We start from the raw sequence: 14,629 nt of genomic DNA, 5'->3' as shown, positions 1-14,629 counted from the left end.
GATCGCAGTGAGGAAGGGGAAGGAAGATGGATCTGTTTTGCGAAGGGTGTTGGCCTTTTGGCAGTAAGGGGCTTATTGTACGCACCGATTCCCCTGGCGTGTCACAGTGGTTGTCTAGGGACCACTGTGATTTTTCTCAGTATCTCCACCTCTGTTTAAAACCCAGGTCTGAAAGTGTGGTGGTAACTAGTCTTTTATATATAGCTTACTATGAGGAACAGAAGTTGAGTCATCTCTGTCTTACATCCTGCTCTGAGTGCTTTGGGAGTAGCTTTGCTGTGTGCGTGGCCTCTGACAAAGCGGAGGAGAACAGCTAGAAATAGCTCCTCACATGTTGTCCCGGTCTGACATCCTTGTCACTGGAAGTCAGGTTGATGAGCATCCAGAGTGCTTAGTGTGCCACCTGGAAGGGGAAGATTTTCCATCCAATGGGTAGAGACATTGAAATAGAAACCTTCAGCAGGGAAAAGATCTGGCTGCTGAGCAAATGAGTTAGTGCATAGGAGGTAGAACCTCCCTTGGTCCTTTTCTCAGTTTTTGCTTTCAAACTCTGGGAATAATGCTGTAATATTACTACTCATTATTAGCCTTCTAGAAATGGCCAGTTCGGAAGAAATACAGCTAGAGAAACTCCTTTTAGGCTTCTGATATGTTTATAGTATTTTTCTTGGAATGCTGGAAATTATCAGAACCTTTAGAGAGATGCAATATTGGATGCTTAAGTTGAAGTCTGGGGAGAAAAGTAAATAAAACTGAAAGGACAACTCTCAGCCCTTTGAAGCTGCATTACATTTTACTGTGATACTATGTGGGTAGGAATTGGCAGTCCGTGACTGGCCAGTTTGGTCATTTTAGTTCTGTTAAATGTTGCCCTGACATGTGCCACCCGGTGCTTTCAGGGCAAGCATAACACTACTTGGATTTTTCTCTCCCTTCTTATGGCTGTATCCAAGAGGTTGAGATGTTCAGCAGCTTGGGAAGGGCTGGCTCCTTTAAGGAGCCTGGCTACAATCATGCTGGGTACTGGCCAGCAGAGTTTATATTTGCAGGGGTCCCACATGTTGGTCTGGAACTTGCTGCCTTCTGAATGTGCCCCTGGATCATCTCTTCCTTCTGATCTTGTGAGTCGGAAAACTGGAGGGGCAAGGGGGAGCATGGAGCCATCAGCACAGCATAAGGAGGTATTTGCTTGACTCAGTGCAGTCAGTCAATACAAATTGCCTTAGTTTCCAGCTGAAGTGTGTTTCTTGTGGTGGAGCTATATAGGGATGGTAGGAAAAAATAATCAGCTTATTTGATGGTGGATTGTTTCATTTAAGGAGTCCCTTTGTACTGATACCGAGGGAAGAGGATTAATGATGGCCTGTAATGGGTGTGGTAAGAAAGAGCTCCAGGGACTGCTGCAGCCTCTGGATGCTGATCCTTTCGCAATGGCATGGTCCCCTCCTTATTATTGTGTCCCATGATACTGACGTATTTCATAGCAAATAGAAATTGCACGTGACTTTATGTGGCCATTAGATGATAAGGACCGGAGGCCAGGCATTCTCTTCAGGTGGGGTGTGTCTTTCGTTGCTAATTTTCTCTGTAAAATTAGCTTGGCCCATTTTTTTCCTAAAGCCCATCCAGGCCTTCTGACATTTCCCAAATTAAACTGAAAGCATTTGTTCATACATACCTTTCTTATTCTGTTCAGAGAAGGAGAATTGGCTTGTGAATGTGCATTGACCTGCCTAGTATTAATTTTCAGTACTTAACCTTTTTTTCTTGTCTTTGTAAGATGTATATTTTACAGAATGACTAATGGGGTCTGACTTAGGAACTTGTCTCAGCAGTCTGATTTGTGTTCATGGTTAATGTCTAACTTTGACTTGCATTCAAAGTTCAAGTTGAAGTCTGTGGTTAAAATGTAGAAAGATGTTTTCCAGGAGCTGAAGTCTAGTGGCTGAGATGGTAACAAGATTTGACTATCTGTGAACAGGATCTTGGTGAAGAGCTCTTCCTGGGGTTTAGTTGTTGTTTAGTGCTGTTACAGTTAACTGACAGTTATTTGTGTAAACTCTTCAGAAGATTCGAGTGTTATCTCTACTAAAAGGGCAGATAAGCCCTGTTTGTTGTAGGAGTGGATTCATAAGAAATTTAAACCAGTGTGGCTAGTTACAGCTGAGGCAGCCAATTTTATGGAAGTCAGAGAAGCTGTGCCAGTTCTTGTCAGCAGCAAATCCCCTCCCTGATGTGTGCCACTCTCTTGTACTACTGGATGAAGGTAGGCTTGTCTTCTCCTTTTACAGTGCCCCACCATCTCTGAGAAAGCCCTATGGACTTCTCTGGAGTGCCCTTCAGTACTAACACAGCCAGAAGCAGTGTTGGGCAAGGAGTTAGATGCTTTATTATAAGCATTTGTTCATACAGGAAACAGCAGTGAAGTAGCCCTTTAAGCTGTTTTCCAGAGAGGTGCATTGTTAGAGAGGACTGACAGAAGCACTGGCAACTGCTGTCTGTTCCAGGGCTCAGTCTCTGTGCGAGGTGGAGAACATGAGCTGCTCTCGTGAGGTACAAGCTAAGACAGACATTGGTGTCCTTGTCCCTTGGTTGTGCATTCTTCTACATCAGTTATTTGGTCTGTGGTCATTTTCTCAGTGTTTTGGATCATATAAAGAGGCTGCTTTTCTTATTCACATGGCAGTGTTTGAGAAGTTCATGAAAACAACCACCTTATTTTTCAACTCTTCAGACTCCCACCCCTGCTCTCTCACATGCCCTGGCAGCCATCAGCCTTCATCGTGCACAGCCCGGAGTTGCAGTTACTGAAGGCAGTGTGAGATGACACAGCTGAAAGTTCCCAGCCATAGTCGAGTGCTGAAATATTAGTCAGCATGACATGAAGATTCACTTCTTTCCAGGTAGCTTTCACCCATAGTAATGTTTCTTGCTTCTAGAATGACTAGTACAACAGGGATAACAGCTGTCCTTGGTTGCACGGTGTCCTAGTTACCTGTCTAGCATACAGCATTGCTTCATCATGCACAAATGCAGGCTTCTGGATTTTTCCTCTTTTGCCAACCAGAAACCTCATTTCTGCAACCCCCCAGTGTTTCTCAGTATCTTTAATTTCTAATGTCAAAGCTTAATGACTGTGACTGGAAATTAGGCTTTTATTCTCTCTTGAGAATGCGCAGTTGATGCAGAAATAATGTCCTGGAGTCTAAAATGCTGTAGTCTACAGCAGTGGTGGTGTGATGGAAGATTTGTGCTGCAGATAGGAAATACCAGACAGCTATTTTAAAATACCAGAAAGCCTCTTTATTTTTTTTTTCATTTTTTATGCTTAAGTTGAGGGAGCTCACTGGGGTGATCTCATTGGTGAAATTCATTTATAATTTGAGTCCCTTTTGCTTTAGAACATGATTTTGTTTGCAGAATTTAGCCTCTTTGGCAATGACTCTTGATTACTGTCCTCTCTACAACAGCTACAGGCTTCTTTTCCTAGCCTGGGATGCAGCGTTAGAGCTGCACACCTAGCAGTGTCATCAATAGTGCTTAAAATACTGAATTGTCCCTTGAAACCACGATTCTTGTGCACATGGAAGGGGACAGCAGGATGTTGTATAGGTTCTTTATCCTACATGATACCCTGGCTTTGGAATCTGCCCTGGGGATTTTTGCTGTCTTTATAAGAATGTTGAATTTGTACAAATGAAGAGGGGAGGAAAAAAGAGAAGGCTGTCTGAGCTTATCTTTGCAAAATGTACAGGTGCCCAAGACTAAAGAACTGTTTTCTTGATGAGCCAGTGCTGTCAATCAGCCCTTCATTTGCAAGCCAGGGGTCTACAAATGATAAGGTACAGCAAGGGTCCCAGAAAAGCTGTCTTTTGAGTTCAGGGGAGAATTGAGCCCTGTGTTTGGAGCTGGTGTGACACAGCAGGCAGGGAGTGTTTATCCAGCAAAGCCTAAAGGGAGGAATGTTTGCACAAACCAAAGCTGCAAGGAGTGCAAGAGTTGCTGCAGCCTTGATAAATAACAGTGAACATGACACTTTCATCAGATGAAAGCCCTGAAGTTAGGGCAGGTCAGAGGCTCTTTTACAGGCTCTTCTGCTGGCCCTGCTAACCTGTGCATGGTGAGCTGGGTCGCCTTTCAGCAGGAAGGCTGCGCTGAAACGGAGGCTGTGGCAATAATCCCTGATGAAAAGTCCTTCATGACTTTGGGGATTTCGCAGCTGCCGGATTGAGCTGAATGGGTGGAGTTTTCCCTTTAGATAGCTGTGCCTGAGAGGCTGTTGCTGCTGTTGTGGTGACACTGGGGTGTTGCTAAGGCTGTAGGAAGTCAGTGCTGACATTGGTGCATTGGTGGTATGCTAAGCATGGACTGAAGAAAAGTGGATCATATTGGTTTCACTACCAGAATTCTGATCTCAAAGGATGTGGGTGTAAGTCAGAGACTTCAGGTGGAAGAGAATAAAAATCTTGGCTGGCAAATGTGTGTTCAGTGTGCCTGGGGGTTGTTTTGATGTCCTTACTGCTGTTCCCAGGTTGGGAGGGTTGTTAGAGGGTGGGAGGGGGTAGCACTGTGGTGTCACCTGCCTCTGTCTGTGCATGCACGTGCCCTCAGACTGCACATGCTGGTCCTTGGGCAGACCTTGAAACTCCCCAGTTAAAGAATGTCCTGTAACTGACACCTGTCAGGCATCTGAGAGTGTGGGGTGGGTGGGCAGAGCTGGAGAAACATCCATTTCACAGACTTTCAGCAGTTCCCTTTCCATATGAACACACAAGTCACTGTTTGCAGTGATTTCCTCTAAGAGCTCCACAGTGCTGCAGCCCTGACTTGCATGGCTTTGCACTTCAAAAGCTTCAAAGGGTGTAATTTTGCAGGGCTTTTTCCAGCTTCCTTAGCAACTTTAGGCAAATCACCTTTGCTGTGTGAAGTTTCATCATTAGTTCCATGAGGGTAACTCTTACCCTGCTGCGGGGGGCAGGGGAGGGCTGTGTTGCGAGGCCACTTCATAATTTGTAAACCACATTTGCTGTCCTTGGAGAGCCTCCATTAAGTGAAAGAATCCCCACGATTAACAACCCCTGTCTGCCAAGGAATGCTGTCAAAGCTCAGCGTGCCTAGAGCTATCTGGTTTGAGAAGGTTGCAAAGAGGCATGAAATGTTGTCAGCATGTTTTAGATGGCATTTCATAATAGTCTGCTAAAGTAGTATGTTCCATCCTGTATGCAAATTGAACTTTGTCAAATTGTCTTGCCACAAGATATCTATATTTGATACTATATTTCTTTCTCACAGATTCTGCCTGGCTTGTTCATTGGCAACTTTAAAGGTAAGATTAGTTTTACTATTATCTCTAGGATTACTTAGCAGGGGTCTGAAGGTGTTGTTTTGCAGGCACTCAGAATTCTCTGGCATCTCTGTAGCTTTTTAACCCCATCTTGCTTCATGTCTGGATTCACCTGGTAGCACTTAAAGAAGAACTCATTTGCTCTCTCATCTGTGTGCTGTGCTGCAAGCACTTTGAGGAAAGTAAAATGAATACCATCTCCTTGGAGCATGCTTCAGCTGGAATTCCTAAACACTGGCCTGCCTTAAATGATTCCCGTGCTTGGCAAGCAAGCCCGTGAGCCAGATTCTTTGTAAGGCTTATTGCAAGTCCTCCTTATAAGTAAAGGGTTACTATGCCTTCTGCTCATTGCTTTCATTATTTTGGTTATTTATAACAACTGCTAAAGAGTTCTGTTATCACCGCTTGTGAGACTGATAGGTCTGCTGGTTGCAGCCTGACCACTGATACCCACAGTCTCTGCTGCAGATGTAAGTTTCTATGGATTTCTTTCCTTTATGCATGAGGTTTATTTTTTGTGTACAGAAAAACAGTCACATTTAGAAAACACAAAACCTTACGTAGACATCCAAATAAATGGTCTGTTCTCAAAGCACTCTGTTAGCTGCTGTTCTGGCTGACTCCCTACTCAGAAGTAAAACAGTTGTGCATGTACAGTTGTTTTGATAGATTTAGACCCCATATTTCCTATGCTTGGGTAAAACAGCAAAGCAGGACTCACAGGGGCTCCTGTGATATCTGGTCCTTCCAGGGCTATCTGATACCACCCAGTCTGTTGAGACTTGCAACATCTACAGTGGATTTGGATGGTGCTGCACCTTCTCTCTGCCTCATGCCCACTCTTGCTTCCTTACCTCCCCATCCCAAAACCTGTGAGTTCAGTGTTTTTTGCCTGATTTTCCTGCTTCTGGATCTGCTGACCCATATTGTGGATCCAGTGCTTGCTGCCCCTTGGGATGTGGAGCTGATCACTTTGGAAGGCAACCCGGAGGCACATGTGAGGTTAAAAGCTGTCTTTTACCATGCCATAAACAGAAATACAGTGGCTACTGTGTAAGGGGGTTAATTGTGCCATAGTAAGGAAAATGAGAGGATAGAGGTGATTTTATGCTGATAATGAAAGGAGAAAAAAGAAAAATTATAGGAAAAAATGAAACTAAGGCCAAGAGGGTAGTTTTGAAAGCCCTTTGGATGGACAACTGTATGGTCGGATGACAAAATTAACTAACTTGGTCACAGCCATGTTGCTTCCTCTTTTTGTTTTCCTTCCTGTTCCTAAAGTAATTCAGGTAGGGGGTGGAATTGGGAAGCTGTTGGGTAGTGGAGATGTCAGGTAGTCTGGCAGGATGGGCCCTGGTAACGTGGCTCCCAGTCTGTCCCTCTCACCGTGGCCATCCCGCTGGTAAGCACTTGCCCAGGGGAGTGAAACTCCGCCGGAGCATCTGTTTGCTGGAGCAGTTCTGTTTTTCAGAGCAGGGGAGCTGGCCAGGGTTGTGGAGTGAGTCAGCATCTCTGCCCACGCCAGGCCTGCCCGCCGCTCTCCCCATGCCTCAGGAGCGGCCCAGGAACGGCACGGCACGCCCGCGCCGAGAGCAGAGGCATGCAGGTGGAGGTGCTGGCAGTGGGAAGTGTTCCTGGGAACCTCGCTGGAAAGAAAGCAGAGGGTGTAATGCTTCTGCTTAGCTCCATAAAAGAGAGGAAAGACGAGTTGACTTTAACCCCCAGTGTTTATGTTATGGAGTCTGTTTTTTAAATTAATTAAAGATACAAACAAAATGTCCGTTTATTTACTGCTGTGACCTTTGCTCATATTGCATTCAATCATTACGTTCTACCCTCACAAGTACCTGTTTTAATCTCAGATAAACTACCATACCTGGAGAGGAAAAGGTAGGTGTTGCAGTACTTCACTAATACAAGAGCATACTTTTACAGTTCCTACCCTTTTCTGCATCCCGTGTCCCTCAACACCCCCTTACCTCACTGCTTAGGAGCAGTTGCAGCAAGCTCTCTGTGCAGTGAACTCATCCCATTTAGGAACAGGCTGTTGGTTAATTACCAGTGTACTTTTCTGGAGGAGTTTGATCCCGGTGTTCTTGGGGCATGTTCTGATTTGTGACACTTCTTTAAAAAAGTGATTAGTGAGCATTGAGACTGCCACAAAGGGGATCACTGACTGAGGAATACTCAGCAGCACGTGCAGTTGGGATTGGTCAGAGTATTCTGATTTGGGCAGCTGAAATGACTAGCTACTCATAAAGATGGGGATTTACAAAATTATTTCCTGTAATGCATTTTTGACCAGTCTCCCATTCTTCACTTAAGACTGATAGGTTGAAATTAAATGAAGTTGCATCTTGTCACTAAGAGGAGGAATCCCTGGTGTTGTGCATCTTGCCCAGACACAGGGCTGAGAATTTGAGGCACAGTCTGAGTCCCTGAGCAGGGGTGGAGAGGAGGGAGCTTCTCCTGAAGCTGAGTGAGGGGAATGTCTGTAAATCACTCTGATCTGCCCTCTGGAGGATAGCTGCTCCTCAGGGAGCCTGGGCAGGCACAGTTTCCAGAGCTCAATCAAAGTACCATCGTACTGACGCTCCTGTCTTGCAGCTGCATGGGAGACCTCTGGGAACACTGGCAGGCTGGGAAGATGCACAGTTCTTCCAGATGGATGCCTTTCTGCTGAGTGAAAGTAGGATGTTTGAGATGTTAAACACTAAATCTGGAGGGCTGTTGTCTGGAGAAGGTGTTCAGCAATTGTTCTGATTGAGGAATTATTATTCACCATTCAGCTATATTTCTACTTTTAGACCTAGTAAACTTAAATACAGTCTATGACAGAGCAGTGAAAATTCTGCATTTGACTGGGAGATAAACTGAGGCCCAGAAACAGCTTGTGACATAAACCTGTGAGAGAAATGGGAGCAGAGCTTGCTGCTTCTGTTTCATTTGGTGCTGCACAAATCTCTAAGCACATACACTGGGAAGGGCTTTAATAACCACCTTAAGGGTCTTTAGGGTAGAAAGCTACATGTAGTGCTGATTATGGAAAGCACTGAAGTATCTCCTGAAATCCCCCTAAGTCCACAGAGCTTGAGTATGTCTCTGAAAAACTTTCCTGAATAAGCAGAGATCTTGGCATGTGTTCAAGTGCTTTTTATCTTACTGGCTCTATGATTCAGCTCATCAGTGGCACATGAAAAGTGTGGTATGCTCCTGAGAGGGTATATTTGAGATTGCACAGCTAGAGGGCAGAAAAATTCAAGAAGAACCATAGATGTCCATAGAAAATACAAGACTGCGTCTGGTCTGAAAACCCAGAAGGAAACAGAGCTCTTGGGATTTTTGTGTGAAAATGAAGGAGAAATTTTTGCAAATGGGAGAGTAGGGGGCTAAGAGGGAAAAATGAGGGAAGACAAAGAGGAAGTTAACTCTTCTTTCTGCCTCTAGTTTTGGAGAAAATTAGTTTTGTTTCATTTGTATCTTACAGATGAAATGTAGTCCTCTCAAAAGACAAAGAATTTATTGTGGGACTGCATGCCTACTTGTCTTTTGCACCTGATGTCCCTTGAACCTGTGCTCACAACAAAAATGGCTGCTTTGTTCCTTAAGGGAATGACAGGATAGCCTGATTCTCTGCACAAATGAAAAAAAAAAATCTGTTTCTTCTGATGAGAGAAGAAACTTGAACATTTCTTCTTAATGAGTGTTCAGTTTGCTTCCAAACCAAGAGGTGTGGTAGTAGCAGAAACCAGAAACTCAAGAGTGTTTCTACCTTGAATATTAAAAATCTTATGTTCTTCCTTGTTTGTTACCATTCAAGGTTTTTTCCATGGAATATTTGGGGGCTTTTTAATTTGAAGGGGAAAGCCACAATATGAGGTTTAATTTCCCCCAAAGAGTCCAGTGTTGCTGTGGATGGTCTGCAGAGTCTTGGGGAAGTTTCTGCCCTTCCCATTACTAAGTGTATAAAAAGGCAATGCCCATTAAGCAGTTCTGCTGTGTTTCTAAAGCCATTTAATCCTGTTCTCATGTGTTTAGTATATATTTTTTTAAGTTCAATTTCCTAAGGCTTTATATCAGGTACTGAAAACAGGAGAGGATGGAGATACCATTTTCTTTTTCAAGTTCACCTTTTGAAGGAAGACAATTTATTGATACTCCATTAAACAGAGTACTGACCTCTTTTCCCCACCTTTCTTGTTTCCCAAAAAGGTCCTTTTGAGAGGATGGGACAAAATGGGTTTGATAAGAAAATCTGGAGACAGGAGAGGTGGGGTGTGTACATTTTTGTTCATGTACACAGTTTGTGCATGTGTGTGTCTGGAACTGCACATAACTGGATTCAGGAACAAAGCTCTCCTGATGGGAAACCATTCTCAGTAATAGCTTTTAGTGCTCTGAACCACTGCAGAGGTTGTTCTTCTTTAGGTGGCTGTCTCTCTATCTAGCTCTCCCCAAAGTAGAAAATAAAGTGTAGACAAGAATTTGCTTTATATAATTAAAAAAAAAAAATCTGATGATGATGAAATTGTAGTCTCTCTTCTTCTGCAGATTGAGACTTAATACTGTCGTACATGCTGGGCTGACTTGCCTTCTCTGAGAGAAGTCCTTATCCCTCACCTTGCATTTCTCTGGAGGCACTATAATATTGAAGTAAGAGAGAATGGCTGTAGGTACATTTGATACTTCACCACTGTCGTATTGGAGCTGTTCAGTCATTGATGTGTCTTCACTGCAGTGGTTGGAGCAGTGTCTCTTTTGCTGATGGGGGATGGCAGCACACTGCACTAGGTGATTTGCTCCCCAGCCACACAGTAAGGCTTCCCAGAGCTGCAGGGAGACAAATTCCCACAGGCCTTGGTCCCATTGTGATGACTTTGGCATTGCTTTTGTATTTAAGTGTTTGCAGCTCTCTGCATGAGTAGAGGTTAAGCCTGGAGTCAGGGGATGAAACTGAGGGAAAATAGGCTAAATGTGGGAGGGAGAGAGGGAGACTTCCCCAGTGTGAATTGTGTCATTTTGTGTGAGGAGAGAATTTCCCAAAGGCTTTACTCAAAAGTCCAAATCTGCATTAGCTGAGAAGCATTTTGCTGTATGAAACAGAATGTTAGGCAACCCGTTGTGAAGAGTAATACTACATTTGAAGCACCCTTTAGAGGATCAACAGGAGGGGCTCTGATAGGTACGTTTAATCTTAATATTTGAAAATGGGCTATTTCACACTGTGGTTTCAAAATGTGAGCTTGCATGTGCTCGTATAGCATTATGCTACTTCAAAGAAGTTAGAATTGCTTTGGTGATGGTGGTTCTTTTGGTTTTTGGTGGTTCTTTACATAACTTCTAAAGGTTTTTTTTGTTATTTATGGTACAAGACTGAGTGACAGGATATCTTATTTGTAATGCTGTTTAAATAGCCTTATCTGTAGTATCTGTGGAGACTTAAGGCAGGTGCTGGGGAACCAGGGGAATTTCCCCTTTATAAACTGAAGTTTATAGATCCAGATAGTAGCTGGGAAGCGTTTTCTCCTCTGCGTTAGTGAATTGAATGGTTATTTCCCAAATATATTAAGGACCTGCTGGCTACCTGGTGACGTAGGTTGGGCATGGCCATTTCTAGCTTGTTTCTAGGAATATCTGAAATCTCACTGTATAGTTTTGATTTGCTGAAATTCCTTTAGCCTAAATCTCTGTTAACTGAAGAACTAAGGTGCTTCAGTCTTTTTGAGTTTTACTGTGTCTATTAGGCCTTTCAAACTGGTTCAAAGCAGTCAGCATTTAATTTGAATCCTATCTTCTTTTAAAGCAGATTGCTTTGTGCAGCAAGACATTTCTTACCACATGGGTTCTACTCATAATTAGAGAGAGCACCTCATTGTGTTAAGTGGACATTAACACTGTGAGTTCCGGACAGCAGGCTCTGAAGTCTGCCCTTAGTCTTTGTAAGTTACAAAACAGTGATTTTTAGGGGCACTTAGACTGGTTTCTGGCCTTCCAAATCCTTCCCTGCTTAGGGTTCTCTAAGGAATTGAGACTGTCCTGCAAACTGTTAAAAAAATTTGAAGGTCAGGTGGATTAGAGGACCTCGCCTGGCAAGCATTAGCATTTCTTCTTTGAAATGTTTGCTCTGAGATTTTTAGGAAATTTTATTTGTTCTGTGAAGCTAGGCTTTAATTCTGTTTCAGATAGAATTTGTGTTAATTCTCTCCTGAAGGATTAGGCATCTGTGTTGATCATGCAGGCTTGAGCAGTAGTGAGTAAAATCCTTGCAGTTTTGACTCTTTTCTTCATTTTATTAACTGTAGAGAAGCTTTCATAATTGGATTAAGTTTAAATATTATTGCTTGTTACTGTGCTCACTTGGATCTTGTCTATGGGGCAGTATAATTAAATGTCCAGCTCTTCTTTGTGATGCAGAAAAGGCAGTGAAACTTTATAGTAGGTGGATAAGACAGCACAAGAGATGCTAATTGAACTCTTGCATGTACATAAAGAACGTCCAGGTGATGCTATTATTTTTGTACCTAGAGAGAGCCGGTTTGAAACCTTTGTGGTCAGTGCTGTCTTTTTGTGTGCAACCAGCCTAATGTGAACACATTGTATGGGCAGATTTTGAAGGCAGGTGTTCACATCACAAAACCACTGCTGCACTTGCCATGGTGTGCTGTGCCATTCTCAAGCAAGAAGGTCAAAAGTAAATGGGCACCAGCTAACTTGTACCTGTATTGGTGGTTCTTTCAGGTCATTTTCTGACATGCTGATAGTTTGGTATGGGGAAAGTTGCTCACTGATGACAGATAGTCTATTTTACCCTTTTTTCTCATAGAATCAAGCCTATGGTTTTACCATATCTAGCATCAAATTTTCATTCACCCTAGTTTTCTTTCCAGTTTTGAATGTCTGAAACCCCTTGGTTACAGGTCTAGGAACCACCTTTTCACAACTGCACTTCCTTGCTGTAGCATTTTGCTTTTTCATGCATTTGATATCTTTATCACCTGTCTCTCTTTAGATTTAAAATTATCATTTGTCTTGGCTAAATGCACATTTTTCTCTACTAGCTCATAGAAAGTAAGAATCTTGTTACTGTCTTGGCTTGTCTGCTGGGACCTCAGTTCAAGTGATATAGTTGTCTTCCCTTCTCAGACCTGGATGTCACAGGGTCTGTTTCCCAAGTGAAAATGTATTCCCTGAAGGGGGATTTGTGGGTAGAGATTCCTTTTACAGCTTTGAGTGCGTGTTCAGATGGCCATCACCTGCACAGAGGCATGCACAGGCTTATATTTCAGATGCAAAATACATGAAACTTCTGACTTGAGAACACATTCCTGAGTCACTTAAGCTTGGTCTTTATATAGTATATAATTTGTTTTGGAGTTAGAAGTGTCTCTTCTCGTTACCCACTCTGCTAATGGTGTTCTAGAACAGCTGCATTTGAGGTTTTGCCTGACTTTATGCAGCTTCAAAAATATATCAACAATAAGTAACTTTTCAACATGCACAATGGAAATGCTATTTGAAGAGATTAAAAAAATTATCTTCCTTTTTTCCCCTTCTCTCACAGATGCCCGAGATGTAGAGCAATTGAGTAAGAATAACATTACGCACATTCTTTCAATCCATGACAGTGCCCGCCCTATGCTTGAGGTAAGAGTTGTGGGGGACTCCACAGTAAATCCTTACTTTGCAGTTGACTGTTACAGTTATCTTGGGGTTAATTTTTTGTTCTGTGAAATTGGTGTTTTGAGACTATTATTCTTGAAAGCTGTAGTGTTGAGATCCAGCCACAGGTTTTGTTGTCGCTGCTGTTATAACAAGAAATCTAACTGACAAAGGAAGAGAACTACACTGTCAATCTGTATAACACAATAATGGGATTATGTTATTAATTTAATAGTAAAGGTAAGTTTCCTTCTATGTGGAGTTTAGGCTTCACATAAACAACATTCCTTCCCCAGTGCTAACCCTTCTTTGTACTTAGGCCCCTTCCTTGAATCTTTATGGCAGATGGTTTTGCAGTCCTTTTCTATGTGAAATGGCCTTATTTAGGCTTGGAGTGTGGGAGGAACCAGTGATCCTCACATAATAGATCTAAAATAGCAGGGCATCTGTAGTCTCCAACACTTCAGCATAAAGTATTATTCCCATTTTACTGAAAGGAAACTAAACTGAGGAGCTGTATTTGCTGTGTCATCTTGAGCAGGGAGGGAGCTGGGAACAGGATACAGGTCTCCTTTGTTGGAATGCTATGCTTTCTTCTTTACACCAGCTGACCTTGGAGAGGAGTCTGGCTGGGCTTTGCTACATCTTAAAATCCTGTTATTTGATTTATGTCAGGAACTATTAACCTCTAAAATTTGTTCATTCCTTCCCTGCGTTCCACTTCTCATGAAATGTGGCAAAATTGTGGCTAAGGCAGTTGTTGGTGTTAGCCCTCATATGCTGCTGGGAATCTCTGCTTTTCTTTTTCTTCGTGCAAAATGTCTCCAGTGATTTTGGTCCTTAAACTACAGAATTTCCACTTCTCCCAGGCAAGTCAATGGGTAAGCCAAACAAGAGGTATTCCCGGAGTCACAACCAACCCCAACACCGAGGTGATGGTGAACTCTGGGTTGACCTTGAGTTTATAACTGTGCTAAAGCAGAGCTTTAGCTGTCGACTTTGTTACACTGTTCATTTGACTTGGGTTGTGCCTGGTGCTTGTTAAGCCTGAAACAGACTGAATTTCAAGAGTGCTCATAGTTGAAGAGATAAACTTTTGTGCTGAGTAAAGGAGATGTCATGTTGCCTCTGGGTTGCTGGTCTTTAAAATGAATGGAATTTTGTTTTGTTTTATTATGATTAGAAAACTAGGAAGACTGATTATGGCACACATCAGCTGCAGCCTCAGGCCAGTGCTTCTGATGGTGGTGGTGATAGTTTTAACATCTCACACACCGTTTCCTTGCTTGTGGTGGTGCATCTGTTTGTGTGACTGCATGGTAAATAGAACTGTGAGCTTTTGTGGTCTAAATATAACCAGGTCACCATTTCTTCCTCTAGTTACTACCACAAGAGATGTGAAGGATTGTGTTTACCCAGATCTCTTCCCAGTCTGGTTCACAGCAGAGTCTCAAGAGTTACAATGGCATGTGAACAGTGTCTGGTTGAGGATGGACTTGCTTTAATCACCCCTGCTTCCAACTGTGCCTTCAATTTTCTCTGCGTGCAGTATAGTTCCTTTAAAACTTCTCCCCAGTTCCAAAAGTAATGTAAGGATTTCCAATTCCATTTGTTTGGGAGCTGAGC

At 42.9% G+C, this 14,629-nt stretch overlaps 1 protein-coding gene across 4 annotated transcripts in view; it reads left to right on the top strand.

Moving 5' to 3' along the window:
• Positions 1-14,629, top strand: part of DUSP22 (dual specificity phosphatase 22) — a 43,425-nt gene that overhangs the window by 979 nt on the left and 27,817 nt on the right. The window contains exons 1-3 of one of the 4 annotated variants that reach the window (XM_063401374.1): positions 1,140-1,181; positions 5,293-5,326; positions 12,906-12,988. In XM_063401374.1, coding sequence (XP_063257444.1) covers positions 1,155-1,181; positions 5,293-5,326; positions 12,906-12,988 — 144 coding nt within the window. In that variant the 5' untranslated portion in view covers positions 1,140-1,154. Of the gene's footprint in view, positions 1-1,139; positions 1,182-2,169; positions 2,267-5,292; positions 5,327-12,905; positions 12,989-14,629 lie in introns of those variants that run through there. The other 3 variants (XM_063401384.1, XM_063401392.1, XM_063401366.1) reach the window with 3 other exon arrangements.

This window comes from Prinia subflava, chromosome 1, assembly GCF_021018805.1.
Source record: "Prinia subflava isolate CZ2003 ecotype Zambia chromosome 1, Cam_Psub_1.2, whole genome shotgun sequence".
Classification (NCBI taxonomy): domain Eukaryota; kingdom Metazoa; phylum Chordata; class Aves; order Passeriformes; family Cisticolidae; genus Prinia; species Prinia subflava.
This window is presented reverse-complemented; position numbering and strand designations above follow the sequence as displayed.